The sequence below is a fragment of the Ischnura elegans genome, assembly GCF_921293095.1.
Source record: "Ischnura elegans chromosome 13 unlocalized genomic scaffold, ioIscEleg1.1 SUPER_13_unloc_3, whole genome shotgun sequence".
NCBI lineage: Eukaryota > Metazoa > Arthropoda > Insecta > Odonata > Coenagrionidae > Ischnura > Ischnura elegans.
In genome coordinates, this window is record NW_025791659.1 from 9,235,710 (window position 1) to 9,259,061 (window position 23,352).

At 42.3% G+C, this 23,352-nt stretch overlaps 2 protein-coding genes across 2 annotated transcripts in view; both read right to left on the reverse strand.

Annotated features, from left to right (window-relative positions):
- The window catches only part of LOC124172991 (phosphatase and actin regulator 4-like), a 105,604-nt gene extending 100,353 nt beyond the window's left edge, over positions 1-5,251 (reverse strand). Inside the window, exon 1 of the mRNA XM_046552524.1 lies at positions 3,999-5,251. Coding sequence (XP_046408480.1) covers positions 3,999-5,082 — 1,084 coding nt within the window. The 5' untranslated portion in view covers positions 5,083-5,251. The remainder of the gene's footprint in view (positions 1-3,998) is intronic.
- Positions 5,252-5,500: 249 nt separating this feature from the next.
- Positions 5,501-23,352, reverse strand: part of LOC124172794 — a 32,492-nt gene continuing 14,640 nt past the window's right edge. The window contains exon 2 of the mRNA XM_046552279.1: positions 5,501-12,644. Within this exon, the coding sequence (XP_046408235.1) occupies positions 8,382-9,494 (1,113 nt within the window). The 5' untranslated portion in view covers positions 9,495-12,644 and the 3' untranslated portion in view covers positions 5,501-8,381. The remainder of the gene's footprint in view (positions 12,645-23,352) is intronic.

Genomic DNA, 23,352 nt, shown 5'->3' on the forward strand with positions numbered 1-23,352 from the left:
CTAGCTGCGCCCCTGGTCCAGAGAATCCGGCATCAGGGAAAACTAGCGTCCAATTGGAGTGCTTGACTAAAATTTTCTGTTGTATAAATGGTGTTTTCGACCTACACACCATCAGTCGTTTTGTTTCCAACTGGCATCAGCTAACCAGGGTTAAGATTTCATGACACGACTTTCCCCCAGCCTTGATAACATACATATATACAGTTCAGCCGGCGAAGGTTGTCCGATGACAGTTCTAAAGGAGGGGTGGAGAATCCTACACCAGAACGGTTTGCAGCCAATTGCTGTCCCCCAAACGCACCTCACACCCTCGCCTATAGCCCATTCACTTTATGTCTGCGGGTGAGCATTCGTGAGAGCCCGGCCACACTCGGATGGCTTCGCTGATGTGGGAAGGGGTAGTACCGAGAGAGAGAAGAGGAGCGAGCATACCTCGGTTCATGATTATCTGACCCGTGGAAGTGAAAATATACATATCTTACAACAATAGGGTGGTTTCCTATTATTTTTTTATTGCCTAAATCGAAAGATTATTACTCCTGGAGTACGTATTTCACGCTTTTAGATTTTTAAATGACAATATCTATTTTTCGCGATTAAATGAAAAGTGAAAATTTTCAAGCGCGCGAAAACGCGACGGGTAAGTATGAATGTCGGGAAGTCTCTCCGCGTGACGTATTTCTGGTTCCCCCTCCCGCCCTGCGAGGTGACCTTGAGGCGAGGCTTAGCGCTTGGCTTAAAAAAGGTTTATTAATAACTTATCAAGCGAGGAAAACTTTCCAACCTTAGCCAGTTTTAAAAAGTGATTATTAAGACATGTTTCCCTGAGCTCTGCGCCTCATGCATGCAATGGTAACCTCATACGACGTATAACTCCTATCTTCTCGTATAGAAACTATGTCCCTGTGACGTCATGCGGAGTGGCATCGCATGGGCGCCAATCTGGCCCTTTTCAAATGAGGATAAAAATGGACCATTGCCATTCGTCTAACCCGGTATTTCTAAAACAAAATAATTTGTATATTATGAATACACTAGTGGTGGGTAACGAATCGCAATCAATGCCTTTCGTTTTCTTTGATGAAGGAAACCACCCTATTATGTGCCAAAAGAGGTCCACATCACTCTGCCTCGCTTATTTTTAACAAATTGCCTATGAGCAGTGGCGGCGCGTGCGTATACGCATGTTAGCAAGTGCACACCCAAAGATGAATAAATTATAAAAGAAAACTATTCCTTTGCAACGCGAAGGATAAAAGTACTGTCTGCATATGCAAGAAACATGAGCCTCCAAACGCTACAGCCATCTCCTTTTCGAATTCACCGCTCTACTAGTGTGCGATCCCGTGGCATCATGCCGGGCGCATTTTTGGTCTGTGCGATCGCTTGAGGGAGCTCTGGCGGGACGAGGTAAGCCGGGGGGGTATGTGCTGTTCAAAGGGGCGATGGGAGCAGACTCAAAACCATGCGAATGCGCACGCGCATGTTTTTGGTGACTGACTAGCAGGTAGTGTAGTGGTGTAGCCGCCACCTACACTACCTGCGCCCAGGATCCTAGTCCGTCTACAGAGCCATCTGGATGGCCGTTTTCTACACTACTTCCTCATAGGGTGTAAGGAAAAGAGAATGAATTTCAACTACCGTCACTTGTAAAGGTGTGTTGAGAATAATTATTTTCATACATGCTAATATTATTTCTGTTCATGCAATTTTAAGGGTAGAGTGTACCAGTGATATGTTTTGCTTGCTATGTCTTCTATTACGACGAAATATGACGCTCATGGATTAGGATTAACATAATATAATTAAATCATCCTATATCTGCTCTAATGCACACCCTAGATAAATTACCACCAGCCGCCACTGCCTATGAGTATTAAACATATTTATATTTGAAATTAAGACAGAATTTAAAAAATTTCTACAGCCTAAGGGTTATTACAATGTAAATGAATTTTTGTCTGATAGTTTATGACAACATGTATGTTTTGATGTCCTCCCTGACAATGTTCTATGTCGCATGTACGACCTACAGAACAATAAAGATATTATTATATTATAACGTTGCCAAATGTACATAGCCGCCCTACTTAGTCACTGAAAACGTGTGAATCATAGGTGGCCACAAGTACTTTGGCCCCAGCATCGAGACAATACACCTACTCATTTGGAAGGCATTGGGGATAATCCTATCACAGACGCTCTTTACATTGCCAAATACCGGTTAGTGAGGCATAGTTAGACACATACAAGGAGAACGCGTGTGGTTTGGCAACACTGCCCCATGAGCAGATTCACGATGCTCTCTCGGCGGAGGTCTGAGAGCGACTCACTGAGGCCTACTGTTTGCTGATTGGCAAAGGCAAAGTCACATATCGAGAAACTCTCATCCCCACTTGCTTTGGCCACACCAGCTCACCCTCAAAGATAAAATGAACAGAGTATAGTCATACAACGTTGTCACATGCATATGAAGCACCGAACAAGCCCCCGAACCACCAAGACAAAGCCCTTTCTTCGAATCACCCAAAGCAAAGGATTCTTCCATTGGTCTTTCAGGATCGTCGTCCCTTCTGGCTCCTTTCTTAAGGCCCCTTGCACACACACCGATTTTGGACGGCCGGTAAAATATCGGCCGTCCACATTCCAATAGTGAACAATTGGATGGCATGGGAGCTTCCGCAAACACCGACCACGCGCCGGCACCGGCAAAATGCCGGTTAGCTGCCGGCCATTGCCACTGTGGATCGTCGGCTCAAAAACATAGCAACTTATCGTTTGACCGGTTAAAATCCGGCGTGTGTGCGAGCATCGCTTCGCCGGTAAAATATCGGCCGGTATTTAACCGGCGGGTGTGTGTGCAAGGGGCGTAAGGGAAGCCTTTTGTTTAAATATGAGGTGGGCGTTTCCCTTTCTTACCTGACAACCACATACATTTGCCTGTCATCGGACAACTCTCGGCGGCCGGACAGTACAGTAAGGTAGGTGGCAAGGTTGCCAGGTAAGAAAGAAAAACGCCCACGTCACATGTAAACAAAAGGGGTTCCGTGAAGAAAGCAGCCAGAAGGGACGACGAGCGTGAAGGATCCAAAGGAAGAATCCTTTGTTTTGGTGATTCGCAGAGAGGGCTTATTTTGGTGGCTCAGGCTTGTTCCAGAGCTTCATATGCATGTGACAACGTTGTACGACTAGGCAAGGCTGTAATGTGCATTTGGGGGACAGCGATTGGTTGCAAACCGCGCTGGCGCAGGTATCTCAATGAATTCTTTTGAACTGTCATCGGACAACTCTCGCCGGCTGGACTGTATAGATCAGGGTTCCCACACTAACTACATCAAAAAATTCACGTTTTTTCCAGGTTTTCACGGTCTAAATGTCATCAAATTCACGGTTTTTAGATAAGGCATTTTAGGCAGAAATATTGATCACGTAACAATCGTCGGCCGCATGTTAACTACAAATGTAACAAACACAACAGATGCCTTGAATGCAAACGCAGCAATGACAGTGCTATCTCTTATGACGTCACCTATCGTTAGCAAAATTCATATCCGGCTAAAGGGTGTGAGTGGGAAAATGGAGAGAGCAGGGTGGCAGGGAGGTGAAGAAGTGCCTGTTTTTTGCCAGGGTTAACGTCTTCCAATCGCAGGCTTAAGGCCAGTGTGCTGCCATGGCACACACGGACCAATTAATAGTTGCGCTTTCGAATACACGCATGCAGGTAAATGCGTGGACTGTATCTGCACGTGACTCGGCCTTGAAAAATGATCGAAACATCGATTTTTCTTTTAATCCGCCTATCGTAGTTCTACAATCAAATTTGAGAGGTTATTAAGGTTTTATGACGAAATTCACGGCTATTTCCAGGTTTTTTCACGGTAGACGAAATTCACGGCTTATAACTGTTGAGTAGGAACCCTGCTAATAGATAGAATGAGAGAACAGTTGAACAGTGTAATGAGTAGACCCTTTTAACTCTAACATGACCGATCACTCACCTCCGCCGCGCGCCTTGCCCACGAAGTCCGAGAGCGAAAGCGACGACGCGATCAGCCTCCGCTTCTCCTCGAAGTTGAGGAAGTCGAGGGAGTGTGTTCTGGCCACGGCGCTGTGCTCCGCCCCGCCCGCCACCTCCTCTCCCGACGGAGGCCCGGACGCCGCCGCCAGCCGCGGCCCCACGCTCCCCTGCCTCTGAACGCAGTGCTGCGACTGCTGCTGCTGCACCACGGCGTACGCGGGCGGCTGATCCAGGGACCGCTGCCGCTCCAGCGCGAGGCGGTGGTAGCACGGCTCGATCTGGTGGTACGGAGGCGGGTCTCCCAGCGGGTGGTACCCCTGCCCCTCCTTCATGGCCGGGTACTCCGGGATGGGCGGGGGAGGCGGCTGGTGGTACGCCTGCCTATCCCTCGAGTCCGCCTTGCCCGGTTGGTAGCCCTGCTGCTGCTGGGGGAACTGCGGCTGGCCCTCTCCCGGTTGGTAGCCCTGCTCGCCGCCGCTCACCTGCCTGTCGGGATCGGAAGGTTCGGCGGGTTGGTGAGACTGTTGCGAGGGGGCGTCGTGGGTGAGTTGGGGGTAGGATTGGTCGGTGTGGTAGGCCTGGGCGTCGAGGGAAGCCTGCCTCACCATCATGTGTTGGTAGGACTGTCGCTCCGTGGACATTGGCAACACCGGGGAGGAGTAGGTCTGCGCGACCTCCGAGTGGGTGGTCATCGCGGGGTAAGCTTTCCGACTATCCACCGATTCCATGCGCCGCAGCTGAGGGAACCCCCCGCCCTGGGACACCACCATGCCCGGCATGGGGTAACAACCGCGCTCTAGCGAGTCCATTCTCGGCAGCTGGGGGTAGCCGCCCTGACGGTCCATCTCGGGCGGTTGGTACCCCTGCCTCTCCACCGACTCCTGCCTCGAGAGAGGTTGGTAGACCTGCCTGTCGCCCATTTCGGAGCTACCCTGGCGGTCGAGCGATTCCTGTCTCTGATATCCGGGCCTCATGCCGGAGGAGGTGACGTACACCTGGCGGTACAGGGAGTCCATGCGGGACATGGGAGGCTGTTGGTGTCGTTCGACGGACTCCTGGTGCATCAGAGGGGGGTACTGGCCCCCCTCCTTGATCGTGGGGTAATCTTTGGAGCCCTGTCGGGAGAGGAACCCGGGTTTGTTACCCTGGTAGCCTTGGTGCTGTCTTTCAGCCGCTATTACGGACGGGGACCGAATCAGACAGAGGGGCTTCACTTTGGGCCAATCATCTTCTTCCTCCTCCTCCTCCTTATCCCCCTCTTCCCCCCTCCCCTTGTCCCCTTCTTTGTTGCTACCTTCCCCGCCCCTCGCCCCGTCGCTACCTTCCCCGCCGTCCTGCATCCTGACGTCACGCTCAAAAGAAGCAATACCACACTACCTCATTCATGCACGAAGGAATCTGACACCACAGTCCACTCCTCCACAGAATGTATCGGACGAAAGGTGCCACCAATTCAAATTAACGGTACCTTTTTAACTCTTGCCCGCAAAAGCAGTAGCCTGCCAAACTCCGAAACCCCAAAAAAGTGGACAAGTTTTCAATATCACCACGTGATGAGTTTGGAACTAGAATCCACTCCTCCACGATACGTATTAGACCTCGATGATTGGTTTGCGAACAATAAAGATTGACAGTTCCTCCCTCTTCTTACCCACTGTCAAGTAAAAACTCCCTAGTCAAGAGCTGAAAGTGAGACAAATTTACGACAGTACCTCATACTTCTTCTCAACTTTAGAGATCTCCCCGCTAAATAAATTAGGTGTGCACGAATGGAGTGCCCAATATAGAATCACAGTACCTTTTTCTACCCTCTACCTATCCTGCCCACTGGAGAACCAAGATGGAGACACGTTAATTATATCACCACGTACGGAGGAACTTGCAACTTCAGTCCAAAAACCCACAAAATGAGTCAGATTCCCACGATTAGTTTACACAAAATAGATTCACGCTACTGTCACCTCTTCTTTAGTCAGCTTGTCTCCTCATGCTCTAGAGGGACAAGTTTCAAAAAGCATCACGAACGGAATTCACCCAATCCATCCACCCTCCACGAATCGGACTTTGGTGATTTCTGTACCCAATATAAATTCGAGATTCGTACTTCTTTTTGCTTACCTCAGGCTACAGAATTATAAGACTCAGAAGGAGGCGAGAGGCATACCGCGTGCTGGTAAACGAACCACAAGTTAGGCCCACAATTGAGTGTCGACTCTCACAGAGAAACGTCTACGGCAAATCAAACGATTACCCAAGACCAACCACACCGCTTTGAGCACCAGGAGAAGTTGTGATGACAAATGTGCAGAATATGTACGATTTGGATACCAAAGTGACTGACCATTCAAAGTCTCCACAACAACGCAGCCGAGATATTGTGACCAAAACACGGAAGCACTATGCTGGCAACACCTTAGTGCAGATAATAAGAACTTGATTGTGTGGGAAAACTATTTGGCGAGCCTGGTAAAGTCCCACACAAGAGACCAACTTCTCCTTACTTCAACGATAGTGCCGATCCAGTTTAAGGTTGTACTGCACAACCCAGTATCCAGTCACCAATTAACGACTATGACAAGGGTGAACTTGGTAATATGGGCTAAGGGGATGCAAAAAACATAGGCCTTAAACTCTGCCAATCAACCTTATCACTAAAATCTTCCCGCTATACTACTTCATCAACGAGTAAACCTTGCTCGGATGCAACTTTGTGGTGTCAACCAAAGGGCTGAAAGAAACTCTTCCCTCACAGAATGGGCTATAAGACTTAACTTTGGCACACAGGCAGCACTTGGATCTAAAAATGAAAGCAAAATCGAAAGAAGAATCTGATCTTGTAGTTTTAAACACAATTTACAGCAGCTGGGATCAAAAAACGGTCTACATTTCCTCCCAGTCCGCTTATTCTAAAACCAGACCTCACCAATACCCAAGTCTAAAGTTTTCTCCACTGGACGACCTCAGACTAACTACAGTGATTTTGAAATGGTAAATATTACAACTTCAAGTGAACTGCAGACTTCGAGCAGAGCAGCAAAGGATCAGGTACTTTCAGTGGCTCAAAGTCGGTGTATTTCCAACTTTCTCTCCTTGAAATTGAAGCTATAAACCCAACGATCAATGTCAGGGGATGATAAAAACCTCTCCCGACAAGCACAAAGCATGCAGGAGACAAGCTCCAAATTGAGGAAGCTTCAAAGGCACGAATACAAACACTGGATGCTCAACGGAACGGCACGTTGTGAGTGACTGATTTTCAACTGTCGTAAAAGGTCTCTAACCCTTTCCAGCTACTCCAAGCCTTGTTGTAATTCACTCAAGTTCTCAGAACTGACGTCCTAAAGTTAAGTACCGTCAATTCAAGGTAGCCTTCCTCACTCCCTGCCAAAGTTTTTAGAGCAATAGGAAATTGATAGTGATAAACTTCACTTCTCTTCAATGGTATAAGCTCTGGTGTCAAGATTGCAGAGTATATTTGTGCTTCAAGGCCTGACAAAAAACGAGCAGATCTCTATTAACAGAGCGGTCTGTAACGTTTGAGATCAAATGGAAAACCTCTCTGCGGGCATAAGTGAAATACCAAAAGCTAAGAGTTGAGTCCTGAGGTTTGGTAGGACTTGGGTTTACCAGGGCTTTCGCTAGCAAAAACACTGAAGTGGAGGAGGTACAAAATACGGGTGTTATTGCTGTGATGACACTCACAAGGCAAGCTGGCTCGTAGTATAAAATGTCTGGGCCATCAAGTTAACACAACAGGACTCTGGGCCTACAGATTGAAAAACTTCATGCAGCCTAGTTGACTTGTGGAATTTTGCGGCAAGAACGAAGCAGGTGGGGACCAAAGAGGGTAAAAATACACTGAAGAGATACGGGTCCCTCCCAAGTTCCCACGACTCACAGCCAGTAAGATCAAAAAGCAGTAGAAGGCAAACGAGAAACGCAAGATTACGAAAGCGAACAAGAACAACAATAACGAGGACAAAAACAACGAAACGACAGTAACAAGAGGCCGACACTTCAAGCAGCTCCTGTTGAAGGAATCGGCGGACAGACAGGGAAAGCAACTTCGAGTATGCTTACGACAACAAATTGAGCAATTTCGCAGGCGGAAGGAAAGTATCCGCACTTGCAGGCGAGGGGGTGAGGGTTACCCCGGCCTAATGACGTGAAATTACAACCGCAACAGTCGCGGGAGACGACGATTACCGTCCGAAGTACGATGCTACAAGATACACACACTCACGGGACAACACAGGTCTACTTCACTAAGTTATTTATTGCTCTCGCGAAAGAACCTCAGTACAGCCTGAACCCTAAGTCCACTCTACTGACGGAATTCCCACAATAGGTACCCAAGTATTCACTAAGTCAATGACAACCTCAACAACAAATCGGACAAGCCATGTCCATTCCTGGGCGGTAGAGCAGGGCGATTAGCCTTGGGGTAAACAATCAAACTCCCTCCAGCACAGTCATTGTTAGGTTCATTCCTATCACCGAACCGTCTAAAGCACAGTTGACAATTAGTCTGATGGTTCACCACTGCACAGCCAGCGTCCGTCACCGGGATTAGGGAACAGCTAGGCACTACAGAGATGCACAAGTCCTCCAGTCCAACCCACCTGGTGGGGGAACCAACCCAATGACACCTACCCAGCCCACTACTGACGTACGGTTGATGTCTGAAGCACTCCAGTAGCCGAGAGCTACGCGATTCTGGAGGGATAGAGCTATCAACAGAACAAAATCCCAAAGTTTTTGACCCAGGAGGTCTATCCACAGCACTTGGAAAATATTTGAAACTGAGCACTTCCCCGCTGCATATTTTCGCAGACCTCCTGGCTAGAGTCACACTGTGATCAAGTCCGAAGCCCTTCAATCGCTGAGTAACAAGGCTTAAACTTACGTCAGGGGTACTATCTGAATTTTTAGGGACAGGATATTTGTTCAACACGCATGAGAAATCGTTAAATCTAAGTGGAAGCCTTCTTGATCTTTTTCTCGACCTCCTAGCTAGAGTTGCACCGCGATGATGTCCACAAAACTTCACTCGCTGGGACAGGGGGCCCGAAGTTTCATAATGACAATACGTCGAAGTTTCTGAGCCGTGAACTTTGTTCACGACACAGGGCGACTTGTAAAAGTAGTGGTTTCTGGGTCCTTTTGCTGTCCTCGCACACGCTCCGGAATTGCCTCTAGTCCGAGACTGTTTGAGTACGCGGAGGGACACAAGGATGAGCTCTAGGAGTTGTGGGGGCAATGCAAACAACAGGAGGTATTCACCACAACAAGTCAACGTTGAGGAGCCCTTAATATTAGCTAAGGAATTGAATGTGGTCAGGGACTGACACCTTGGAAGATATTTGGATACGAAGAAAGAGTGTTCCCCCTCAGGAAAGCCTTCAGACCCCGACGTAAAGATATCCTCGAATGAACCCCAACTTGATAGGAGTTCTGCAGAGCTTACAATGGACATATTAACGAGCGATAAAGGGAATGCATCACTCCCATCCCCAAAACAAACCCTGCCGGGAGAGCCTGGAGCATCTATCCAAATCAGGAACGCTATCGAAAGAAATTATAGCAAGGGTGAAATTAAATAATCGTAACAGCCTCGAGATACATAACAGAAAGGAACATATAAATACAGGGAAAGTCCTAAAAGATTGAGGTAGTTCGAATTTTACGAAATGTAACAACCACCTTGGTTACTCGACAATTTTCCACACGTCTATGACCTGAAGTGGTGTCGAAGGTGCAATTTGGGTTAAAATAAAACCGAGCGAAAAATACATATAAAGTTTAAACGATTGACAAACAAGTTTTGCTACACGGTGCTCCCTGAAAGACAGGACTGAAAGTCGTTACGACTCCTGTGTTGGGATTGGTTATGGGGGGAAAATGTCCGGGATTTTTGGGACGGCGACAGTCTCTCCACTACTGACAAGAACTCACTCTGATACTGAGATTACTCTACCTTCCAGATTAAATAAGAAGAGGACAGTGGATGTAAAACAGACACTTTCTCCAGTAGTGCGTTAGTGATACATTTATTGGAGAAATGCGCACTTTCGGTGCCCGCTTCAAGAAATGGATAAGTGCAATCGACCAATATTCTGTTCACGATAATAAGAATACAACAGGCCTCAGATTATTCAAACATTCAGGTAACAAACGTCTATAAGTATGGTGATAAGTAGCAGTCTTACATAACCCTCTTCCCTAGCTGAAGTCAGGCGCACTAAAATAACTCGTCACTTTCTTTGGGAAAATATTCCGGCCTATTACAAGAGTTGAATAGATACCGTAAAGCTCAGAATTACAACCGAACGTAATGTGGTCTTCTCAGGATGGATTTTAAGGGACGTATATTTGCAACAAAAAAAGAAGGAGAAACTATTTCATGAAACTGGGAAAAGAATTTTTTAATATAAACAATTCAGCACGTCAGTTCAAAAACGTACATCCAAATACACACGAAAGGATTCGCTTAAAAGTAAATTTATACAAACTGACAGAAGAACTCGGAGAAAATACAGAGATTTCACTAAACGGAAAATTAAAACAAAACTATTAACGATGCTGTATTTATTTTTTCAACAATACGGCATTCTCTGCAAAATATTTTGGACATGTAAATTCTCATTCATGAAATGGACAGGGATACTCAAAAACCTTCCATACTCCACAAGACGTTGCTGATAAACGTGAACAACAGATTTGCGTGTCAGGAAATCACGACTTGGAAGGGTTTAAACGAAAAGAAATTTCGATCTTATGATCGTTTTCACTAACAAAAACGCTTTTGAACAAAAATAAGAGGAAAAATATTTTTCGCAGAAAAAGTTTGCGTTTGGAAGCCCAGGCCAACTCGAAGAAAATTACTCTTTAGAAGGCCATCCACAATATTTATTTTATAAAAAGATTGTACGGAAGTTTCAATTTTCAGTCGACTTTGAAGACCATGAGCAGATACACAACCAGTTTTTTTTCACGATTACAAAAAACTAAAACGACGGAAGGCCTTAATGAGCTGAGAAAAGTACACTCTGATGGCACAAAGATTACACTCTCTTTACACAAGAAGAAGCAACGCTTCGGTAAACCTTAAAGATAATAATACTGGACTTTTTAAAATAAAACAGTGCGCGTAAAAAAAATGCAACAAAAAATCACAAATTCTCGCTGGTAACTTCTTTCTCTTCAGCGCAGGAAGATGAGATCAAACGATATGAAAGTAAACAAAAGAGAAACGAAACCTTCGTGAAATATTTAACTATTTTTTCCCACGAAGATCCCACACGGCCCGAGTGCTAAATAAACAAACAGATCTGACGAAAATGTGAGCGCTTGACGGAAAAAATATATATTTTGGATTACAAATTAACTTGCGCAATTTGTCAATCGTATTTTCGGACTACATTCGTATCACACACGACCATAAGGACATACAAACGTCGCATACATAAAGATTGTAGTAGCACCTCCGTACCAAAACGCAAATATTACCAGCACCTCGACACCAATAGTTCAAGGACACGTGAAAGATTAGATTACAATCATGGGATGTTTATCCTTCCGTCGGAAAGCAATCAATGCGTTGAGATAAATATATAAAAACAAAAAAGAGATGAACCAGAACGTTAAATAACCACGTCCGCGGCAGCTATGGCAACCAACAACATCAACATGGGATTACACATAAGACTCGAGTAGGTAAATCCTACATTCCGATTTATTATAAGACAGCTTAAGGAGGGGAAGCGTATGGCTATATTTTGTATCAGGAGAATACTTGAGAACAACTTAAAAACAAAACTGTTTGGTAACTAGATGAGACCGTAGATAATGTGACGTAACTATTCACGGTCGTGGTACGGGAATATAATTTAAACACAATCCTAAAACACCTAAACGATATAATACCGCGAAGTAATCGATATATTAATTATATTGACAAGAAAACAGAGGGGAAACAAATGAATCCCTTTGGAATGCCAACGAGTATATTTAACGCCGCGAAAATAATAATTGAAATAAACGGAGATTCGTATTTTTGGTGAGCTGCAAATGCCGCAATATCATGAATGAAGTCGTTAACAGTGAAACATATCACCGGAACGAAGATAAATATTGGATAGACCCACAGCGACTACTTCAACAACAATAAATTACGGCACTAAATGGATAGGTACAGTTCCCATGGTAACCGAAGTTGCTTCCAATTTTGTAAACAACAACGAGGCACCACTAAACTTCAAGAGAGGTTTATTTATTTTTTTCTGTTTCGAACGCGTGAATATCTTCCAAGAAGTCACGCATATCCCGCCAAGATGGAAAAACGTGATTTTTTTCAAGCTAGCCGAACCTTTTCAACACCTCACTTCATGAGAAGACGGGCACGACACCGTCACGATCACCGGGACAGGTTAAATACTTGGGGAAGTGCAGGGCGTACACCATTTGGGCAACAAAGAGTGCTGTAGGTAATCCACGCTTCCCAGCAGGCGACAGACAGATTATCCGGCTGAACAAGGGCTTGCAGCAAGCGGCTCCGATAAACGGAGTCGAGCATGCTGCGCTGTGCCAATGTTATCTGTCATGTCTTCCACGTCGAGAGGCATAGCTGCCATGAAAAAGGAACAACCACAAACATTACGGGTGCGGAAAAAATGGAAACACACAGCCACTTCAAGTAAAACGACCGGGACGAGCGAAAACCATCACAGCTGGTGACCAAGACAAAAGGCATGCATTATTAATAGGGATGCTTAAAAATGGCAAATGCGATATAGATGCGATGTGCGCAAATAAATGCGACATAGATGCGATGTCTGGTCTTCTATGATATTTTAACGCGAAGGGCATAGCTGGATAAGAGGGTGAAAAGTCCCCCCTCCGGGATTTTTCCCGCACTTCGGGTATGCGATTTGGGATCAAATAGGACTAACCTCCCCACATTTCCAACCCGCCAGAGGCCCACCAGGGCCGGCTAGATCGAAAATACGATTTTCACTCTTTTTTAAACATCTCGGTAAAGAAGGCATATTTTTTAATGCGTATAGCGGCAACTAAAAACTTATTTAATGGAGCAGATTTCCAATTGTTTTCAGGAACTTCGAGCGGGATAGGAAGATATGGCGTCAATTTGAAAATTTCTAACGCATGTTTTCATAAAATATGTTTGAGAGAGCCAAAAAGAAAAAATGTTTTCTGGAGGTGTTTTTTAATACCTTTCGGCTGGCGTATTGAAAAAATAATTTTTAGGTGGTGGAACACCGCGAAAAAATGCGATTAACAATATGCCATTTTTGACCATTTGGCTCTATGCTCAGGCCCTCCATAACTCCAAGACAAAAGGCATGCATTCGTTTTGAGCCTTCTTACCCCCCTATTTGTTAGTCTTAAGTTATTGCCATTAAGGTACATGTTTATTAACTTTAAAGTTATTTTTCTGCGAAGTGGTAGTTTTCCAGCAATTTCTGGTACCGAGCATGGTTATAACTTACGTAGGAATGTTAATTTTCTAGTTCCTAAGCCTAATCTTTCTTTATTTAAAAGATTGTTTCTTTATTTGGGGCCGAAGATTTTTAATAAATTACCTTGTTCGATCAAAGAGTTAAAGAGTATAAATAAATTTTGCAGGAAGGAATATTGGTTGTTATCCCATGATAATACAAATGTTCTTCTTTGATGTGTTTGTGAATGCATATATATTATTATATATTATTTTTATGGCAACCGATGTAGAGTGCGGAAACGTGGACACTGAGGAAAGAAGACGAGAAAAGATTGGAGGCATTCGAGATGTGGGTATGGAGAAGAATGGAGAGGGTGAAATGGACGGAGAGGAAAAGGAACGACGAAGTGCTGGATATGGTTGGCGAGGAGAGGCAGCTTTTAGATGAGATACGGAGGAGACAGAAAGTATGGATGGAGATAGTGCTTAGCGGGGAGGGGATGTTGAAAATGGTGTTGGAGGGTAGAATGTTGGGGAAACGAGGGAGGGGAAGGAAAAGAATAGGATTTTTAGATAGATTGAAAGAGCGTAGGCCTTACAGTGAATTGAAGAAGACAGTGCTGGAAGGAAAGGGAGGCTCCCAGATCACTTCTCGAATACTTCATGGAAACCTACCTTAACCGGTAGAATACTTTAATAATAATAATAATAAAAATAATAATATTATTTTATATTTTTGTGAAAGGAGAAAAAAGAAATTTAGTTTGTTCTGGCCATATATTATACTCTGCTCTTGTTTATTGTTAGTTATTTTCACATATATGTTTCTTAAGGATAATGTTTCAAAAATTTACATATACTTTCTTTTGTTTTCTGGCCTGCCTTGACTTTTTAAGATGGTAGCTTCCATGCTGGTTTTTTTATTTTAACCATTGAAGCTACCTATAGCTCCATCAATTTTGTGTCGTTAAAAAAAGTGTACATTCAAAGTTGGAGTAATAAATTCATTCATTCATTCATTATTAATAGAGATACGTGAAAATCGCAAATGCTATAAATGCGATATAGATCCGATGTGCGAAAATAAATGCGACATACATAATACACCCCGGTAATAGTTGCACCTAAACCCCCCCCCAGCCTTAATTCCTACCTGCGCCCCTGGTGTAAACATCAGCAAAAATCAGCACAAATAAGACCAAGGTATCAGTATGAAGGAGAAGAGAAGAAGCCAGGAATAATATAAAAATAAGGATCCATGATTAAAACACAGATGGTAATAACCACACTATTTTATTTAACATTTACCCGACAATGGTTTCCACACTTTTTGTCATTTTTGACGTTGAAAATGACACTAAGTGTCGAAACCATTGTCGGTTAAGTGTAAAATAAAATAGTGTGGATATTACCACTTGTGTTTTAATCATGGATATAGCATTATTCCACAAAATTAAGCCTGAAACGATTTTATACATAAAAATAGGGAAACATAAACTAATGGACGCTAACTAATGAATTCTGCTATTTGGTTTGCATAATGAGTAGAGATGCGTGAAAATTGCAAATGCGATAAATGCGACATAGATGCGATGACTGGACTTCGATGATATTTTTACGCAAATTTGCCTTATCGACGGCAAAATTCGTACATTTTGTGCCGAGCGCAGTTTAAATGGTCCGCCGACAATCACCGCTTAAAGCATGTGAGCTGACTGGCCAGCTGCTAGTTGGCTGGGACTCTACGTGGCCGCGAACTACAAGTGGGCGCGGGCAGGCTACACCTCCGCCACTATACGTCTTAATCCTTAATCAAGGTTCCCACTCTAACGACATTATAAAATTCACGGTTTTTTCCAGGTATAAATGTCATCAAATTCACGGTTTTTTAGATAGGACATTTTAGGCAGAAATGTTGATCACGTAACAATCATCGGCCACAGGTTAACTAAAAATGTCACAAACGCAACAGATGCCTTGAATGCAAACGCAGCAATTAAAGCGCTATCTCTAATTACATCACCTAAAGTTAGCAAAATTCATGTGCCCGGCTAAAGGGTGTGAGTGGGAAAATGGAGAGAGCAGGGTGGTAGGGAAGTGAAGAAGTAGTGACTGATTTTTTGCCAGGATTAACGTCTTCCAATCGCAGGCTTCAGGTCAATATGCAGTCATGGCACACGGAACAATTAATAATGCGCTTCGAATACACGTGTGAGTGGACAGTATCTGCACGTGACTCGGCCTTGAAGCATGATCGAAACATCGATTTTTCTTTAAATCCGTCTATCGTAAATCTAAAATCAAGTTTGAGAGATTTCTAAGGTTTTATGAAGAAATTCACGGCTATTTCCAGGTTTTTTCACGGTAGACGAAATTCACGGCTTATTCACGGTTTTAAGGTTTTCACGGTTGCGTGGGAACCCTGTTAATTTATTATTGTTCTACAACATAAATATTTAACATATTCTGTATTTTGTCATATAACTGTATTTCACTACATTTTATCGTCATCTACCACATTATGAAAATAAAGAAATAAACGCTACAAAATGCGATAAACTGTTATTGAAAGTGCGATAAAACAAAAATGAAAGTGCGATTTTCACGTATCTCTAATTATTACCTTACACCAGTGGCGTCGACTCCACGGGGCCTGAGGGGGCCCGACCCCCCACAAAAATTCGTTATGGGTGTGACGAAAAAATGTGTCAGGCTCGTCGATTTACCCTAGAGTGTCCACATATCGAGATTCGAGTTATCAGGGTTCTAATGTTGATCATATGAGTCTTGCTTAAAATGCTTAAAAAAATTAAAAACTAACTACATAAAAAATTTCCCGGGGCAAGATCCCCGGTTTGGGCCCCCCAAATATTTTTTGTTAGTCGTCATCCCTGACTTACACAAACGGATAAGGGGGGATAAAAGTTTAAAAGTAAACACTAAAAAGATACAATGCGATTGACGAATCCTAAATTCTTCTCGGCTCTGCCGCAAATATTTATTACGTTCACGACAGGTTCGAAGTTCGAAGATAAAAGACCTAAGTTGAGTTTTTTCGCATCATAGCCAAAACGGTCTAATTTTTTACACCATACCGTTCGGAACGACGAGAAAATCTTTCAATAGGGTATTTTCCTTCGTCAAAGAAAACGAAAGGCATTGATTGCGATTAGTTACCCACCATTAGTGTATTCGTAATATACAAATTATTTGGTTTTAGAAATCACAGTTCAGACGAATGGCAGTGGTCAATTTTTACCTCATTTGAAAAAGGCCAGATTGGCGCCCATGCGATGCCACTCCACGTGACGTCACAGGGACCTAGTTTCTATACGAGTAGGTAGGAGTTTTACATCGTCTGAGATTACCAATGCATGCATGAGGCACAGAGCTCAGGGAAACATATCCTAAGAAATCACCTATTAAAATTACCTAAGGTCGGAAAGTTTCCTTCGTTTGATAGGGTATTAATAATCCTTATTTAAGCCAAGGTGGCAGAGTAACCTGCTAGCAGGTTACTCTGCCACCTGCTAGCAGCCTACATGGCAGCGGCGCACATATCCTCGCCCCAAGGTCCCCTCACACGGGGGCAGCGAGAACCAGAATGACGTCACACGGGCTTTGCCCAGCATTCATACTTAGCCGTCGCGTTTTCGCGCGATTGAAAATTTTCACTTTTCATTTAATCGCGAAAAATAGTTATCGTCATTTAAATCTCTAAAATCGTGAAATGCGTACTCCAGGAGTAATAATCTTTCGATTTAGGCAATTAAAAAATAATAGGAAACCACCATATTTCTTTCTTCCTTCTCCCATTATTAGTTATTCTGCTTCCCAAACAACTGAATTTTTTCACCTCCACCTTCTTCTTTATTTTAATGCTAGTCTTGACTTCATCTCTTCTACTGCATACTTAATATCTTGGGTTTCTCTACTTTTATTTTCTGCTGATATTTACTATTACCCTACCCATATTATCTACGATACCTTTCAAATCCTGCTATGTTTCTGCAATCACACCTCTGGTCATAACGGCTATCATAGGCGGATTGGTCCGTATCATAGGTCGTAACGGGGGGGTCCCCTAAGCTTTAAAAAAAGACGAGATTTTGTGTACAAATATTAATGAATTTTATATTTTAATATAAAGGTTATAGATATTTACTTATAAATAAGTTTTACATTACAATTAAGAGTATATTTCGTAGAGTAATTGTTGCAAATGAATGCTTAAGTAAATGAGGAATGGACAATAACAGCAGCTCAGTAATCAAGGATGAAGGCCTTCGAATTGTGGTGCTATAAATCAACCGAGTTGGTAATGAGGAAGTCATAGGAAGAGTGAAAGATAGGAGAAGCCTTATGAAAACCTTGATAAGCATCTGAAACAGCCTTATCGGCAACACATCTTGAGACATGGTGGCCTGATAAAGACAATCGTAAAGCGAAAAGTAGATGGCAAGAACGGAAAAGGAAGACTTCCAATGAAATATATGGAACAGGTAAATAAGGATTTGAATTGAAAGGCCATACTTCACTCTACTTTTCTACATATTTCCCATTACTATTGAGGCATTTATCGTATATTGGGACCAGCTTTTGTATGCCATCGTTAAACACGCTTGCTGCCAGATTAGACAACCACTGCTTCACGGTCGTTTTCACTTCGTCATTTTTGGCATCCAGCGTGAACACAATTTCCGATAATTTAAACGTTCGGACACAATTTCGTGAAGAACACTTCTTGAGACAGCAGGAAACTTTTCAGCGAAGGACGAAAAGGTGAATCGTCTGTTCTCTTTCACTTTACAGTCCACTTTTTGAATCAGTTCATCGGTAATGACTGAAGGTCTCCCATTTCGTTCCTCGTCATGAATGTTTGTTCGGCCATCTTTAAAGGCCCTAACCCATTTCCGCACCATTCCATCACTCATAATTTTTTCACCACACACTTCACTGATTTGGTGATGAATGTGAAGCAGTGGTTGTCTAATCAGGCGGCAAGCTTCTTTGACGATGGCATACAAAAGCTGGTCCCAAGATACGATAAATGCCTCAATAGTAATGGGAAATATGTAGAAAAGTAGAGTAAAGTATGGCCTTTCAAAGGAACAAATTATTTTTGGAAAAAATTTACTTGTTGTTTTTTTATGTCAAAACGGTACTTACTTTAAAAACACGCCTCGTATGTAGGTGTGAAAAGATTAGCTGATTCTGGATAATTAAGCGGAGAGAAGCGTCAAACCAATCTAAGGATTGTTGACCAGTGATGATTTTCAACATCTAATCTACTTAATATCAAATGGGACTATTTTGAAGACGAAAACATTGATGTAGACGGACAAAAAATGATTTAAAAAAATCCAGTAAAACTTCAATACTTTCGTTCCCGGGAACGAAATGTAGAAACGAAACGAAATGGATTTAAACACAGAGTCAAAACTACTTCCGGTCGAAAGTAAACTAAAAAAGATAACTAAAGTAAAACTAAAAACTAAAGAAGTAAACTAAACGAAACGCAGATAATGTTTCGTACCGGAGGGACCACGTGCTTCACCTTCGGGTTGTTTAGTTTCGATTCACACACCGAGTGCGAAGTATGGTTGAATGAAGTAGAAGTTCGGCATACCGCCATTAGACGCATGGGGCACTCATATTTTTACCACTAACAGGAGAACGGTGAACGCAAACTGGCCATTCGATTTTTAAGCTCAATGCTTTAACCTCTCCACGCGTATGTCAAACGTAATGGGTCGAAACACTTCTGGGATCAAAACATAACTATGAGTAGCGGAGTTTCCATTGATTTTGTTTCGTTCCCGGGATGAAAGTTTCATCTTGGGTGGAAACTGAACTCCTTTGTGATTTTAAAAACATCATCATCATATGTCAACAGTCCTAAGATTGGTTTGACGCAGCTCTCCATTCCTTTCTCTTATTCGCTAACCTTGTCTTATTCGACGTATTTCTTCTCTTTTACATCCTTTATAACCCTTTCTCCTATGTAACTCATTCGTGGCCGTCCCTTGCCCTTTTTCCCTTCCACCTGTCCTTCTACGGTTGTCTTCATCAGGCCATCGTGTTTCATAACATGTGGCCAAGAAAGTTGTCCCGTCTTCTGCATAAGATATTTAGGAGGCTTCCCTTTTCTCCCACTCTTCTTAGCACTTCCTCATTACTTTCACAGTCAATCCATTTCATCTTCATTATTCTTATGCATAGCACCACATTTCGAATGCTTTTCGACTTCTCTGCTGCTGTCAACGTCCAAACCTCGCTTCCATACAGAAAAATACTCCATAAGTAGCATCTGATGAATTGTTACCTTACTTCAATGTTTGTATTCTCAGCTGCAGGAAGATTCTTCTTTTTGTTGAAAGCACTCTTCGCCTGCGTTATTCTGCTGACTATTACTTTCTTGCTTCGTCCATCGTTGGTAATTCGGCTCCCCACGTAAGAAAATTCTTTCACCTCTTCAAGCTTATGCTTTCCTAGGTTAATCTTTGTCTAAGCTTCCCCCCTTATCTGAAAACGAATATCTTAGTCTAAACCAGTGGTTCCCAAAGTGGGCGCTACCGCCCTCTGGGGGCGTTGCTGTAGTCCATGGGGGCGAAAAGTGCCAAGGGGGCGGCAGGGGGGCGACGGAGGGTCCTGACAATTTGAAAAATGCGAACGTTCCGTAACCTTCGTTTTATCTTGGTTTTCAAGCTTCGTTTATAAAGTTTCCTTTGTTTCCGTGGAAGTAATTTAAACCATGCGTTTTCTTACATTTTAAAGTGAGAACGGTTGAAAAATATTTCCAAGCCTTTCTTGCACAAGTCTTTCTTGAAACGAAACATAGGTTGCCGCGAGCTTCATCAATTTCCTTCCCTGCTTGAGCTAGAAGAGCAAGTTGGTTTATGTGATGATGATTTGAGCGTCTTTTGCGACCATTTAGCTACCTTACATAAAAATATGACGCAAATATTTTATTATCTTCTTTTGTTGGAAATTCCAGACTGGGAGATAAATCCGTTTGTGGATATTGAGGAAGATGGGGTGTATTAGAGGAAGAATTAATTGGACTACAAAATGACATTGAATTGAAACCAAAGTTTGAGGTAATTTATCAAGAGTTTTGGCTACAGAAGGAGATCTCCAAATCGTTATCCTGAATTATGGATGGTGGTTAAAAAAAACTCCTTACATTTCCGACTTCATATTTGGTGGAACGTGGTTTTAGTGCAGTCACTCAGCTTATTTCACTGCAGTGAAACATACTTCAGGTTTGCAAACGCAATTTATGACTTCTGCTAAGTGACATTAAACCGGATGTTGGAAAACTTGATCCAGTCATCAAGCTCATCCTTTTGATTAAAATTTTATTTGATGCAAATATGTAATTAATTTTAGCAATAGAATCTTCTTAGATGACTTCTAGACCAAGAACAACTATAATAAAAAGTCACTTAATGGTTAAAATAATTTTAACAAAACATGATTGGTCATTCTACTACCATAAATTGAAAATTTTCACGCTATATAATTGTTTAATTTAAGGTAAAAAAGAGACATGTTAAATTCTAGAAAAGATTTCTGAAAATTATTTATTTTTATGCCAAGAGTATATTCTCAATTAAGTTCCTTTTATTGTGTATTAAATCATTTGCTTAAATGATTAAAAAAACTATACATCCATTGAATCCTAAATAAATATTTAATTGGTCATTGTTTTTAATTTAATTATTACAATGTTCCTCGTTTGGTTAATTAGTATATGATTCTGATTATTATTTTAAAGATACCGATTAGGGGGGCGTTGAGTATAGGTTTAAGGATCCAAGGGGGTGGCTCGAAAAAGTTTGGGAAACACTGATCCAAACTAAACCTAAGCCTCGTATTTTCCCTCCGGATGGAAACGAAATATTTTCGTATCGTTCCATCCCCATCCCTGCTTTTCGCCATTGAACTGTACGTAGTAACGGTCCCTTTGAAGGGGGGCGTGGAAATTGTCACGTCGGAATATCGGTTACTGTGTCTGTCCTTTGATTGTTGATTTTTTTATCTCGAATCCTTCGCTACCATTCCGAAAAAGCAGTGGTGTGCGAAAGAGTTTAACGGTTAACATCCCCCACGGCAACGCTGCGCGCGGAAACAAAACACTCACGCCTACCGTTCCGCCGTTTACTCATCTCGACGTCACAGTCCAGCGCCGTCTTTTACAACCCAATCCGAGTGGAAAGGTCGCTGTCCTTCTTTAACTCATTTTTAATGAACAGTGTACAAACAACGACGACAAACAACATTTGAATTTGCATACACTTTCAATTCGTAGAAGAAGACACATTGGAATGCTCTTCCTTCATGATACATTAAAAAATAAGATTTAATCCCCAGATTTATTGTCCTTAACAACTTTTCGAATCCCAAATATCCATACAAGAAACTCGCCTCCCACATAGCAGAAATACGTCTCGGGTAAGTCTCTGAGACGTCTCGAATATCACATGTTACGTCTCAGAGACATTCTGAGAGCTTCAGAAGCATCTCTGAGACTTCTCTGAGATGTCACTATGTCCAAAAAATGGTCTATGTGACATCTCTTGAGACGTCTCACATAAGTCTCTGAGATGTCTCATTAGACTTTGTACTATGGTATGCTTTAAATTTAGGCAAAAAAATAATTAAATTTAAATTATACAGTTATGGCCTACTTTTCTCGATCATTTTTAGCGACAAATTTTGTGATGGATCACCTTTTGAAAATAAGAAACCCATATTAAATGTCGTGTTTATAATAATCAAAACTGCAGATTTTCACCGAAAAATATATATGGAAGGCATTGATGGCGTTTAAATACGTTTTTCTTTTAATTCCTGAACATCTCACGATTACATCTCCGAGACATCTGTGAGACATACGTGATATTCGAGTCATTCGAGTCCATAGTGAGACGTCTCTGAGAGGCTCGTTGCTATGTGGGCAACTATCCGTGTTCCTTACCAGCCATCCAACTACACCAAAAACCTGATTATTCACAAAACAATGACTGATTATAACTTATACTGTGATAACTTTGATTTTTTCACTCTTCTTCCACAAGTTTTAAGAAATATGCATCAAATAATGTAATGAAGTGATATATAACAATGTGATACCATTGTTTATTTTTAGTAAATAAATAGCCATCTGTATATCTATTTATTCATCTTTAAAACTCAATTTAATGATAATATTTTCAAATTGATTAAACTTTCTTGTGTATAATTTTGTAATATTTCTCTGTAAACTGGATAAATGGTGAAACCACCTCGAATAAACTTAATGATTATCATTATAAATTCTCGGATAAGAGCCAAGCAGTCTTGTTTCTAACGTAACGGAACTCTGTACCAAGGATAAACAGATCTAAAAATAAAAAAAGAGTGATAATTTTAAAAAAAGACTGTTCCAGCAATCGTTAACTTCACAGGCATGTTTGTACGTTGCTTCCTTTCTAATAAAATCTTCATTTTTCTTTTACCGATTCTTATAATCTCAACTTCTCCGTTGCTTCCTAAATATATTCCCCGATACTATACGGAAATATAGATACTCCATCTGTTGGATGTCCTGAATTTGTTTCTTATTTAATTGGCTAACAAGGAGACATCGCCCAAGTGATGTTCGGGATCTGGATGCGGACGTAATTATCTAAAACTATATAGGTAAGATAGAAAAATTGTCACCACTTTCTCCCACATAGGCCCGGGTTCGAGAGATATTCGCATGTAAAGATTTCGCGCAGCATGACATCCCTTGAGTAAGCGCTGCTCTCAACTAAGGCCGCGGCGGTGCGGTCTAGGGCGTTAGTCCCCTAACTCAAGGGATGTCATGCTGCGCGAAATCTTTACA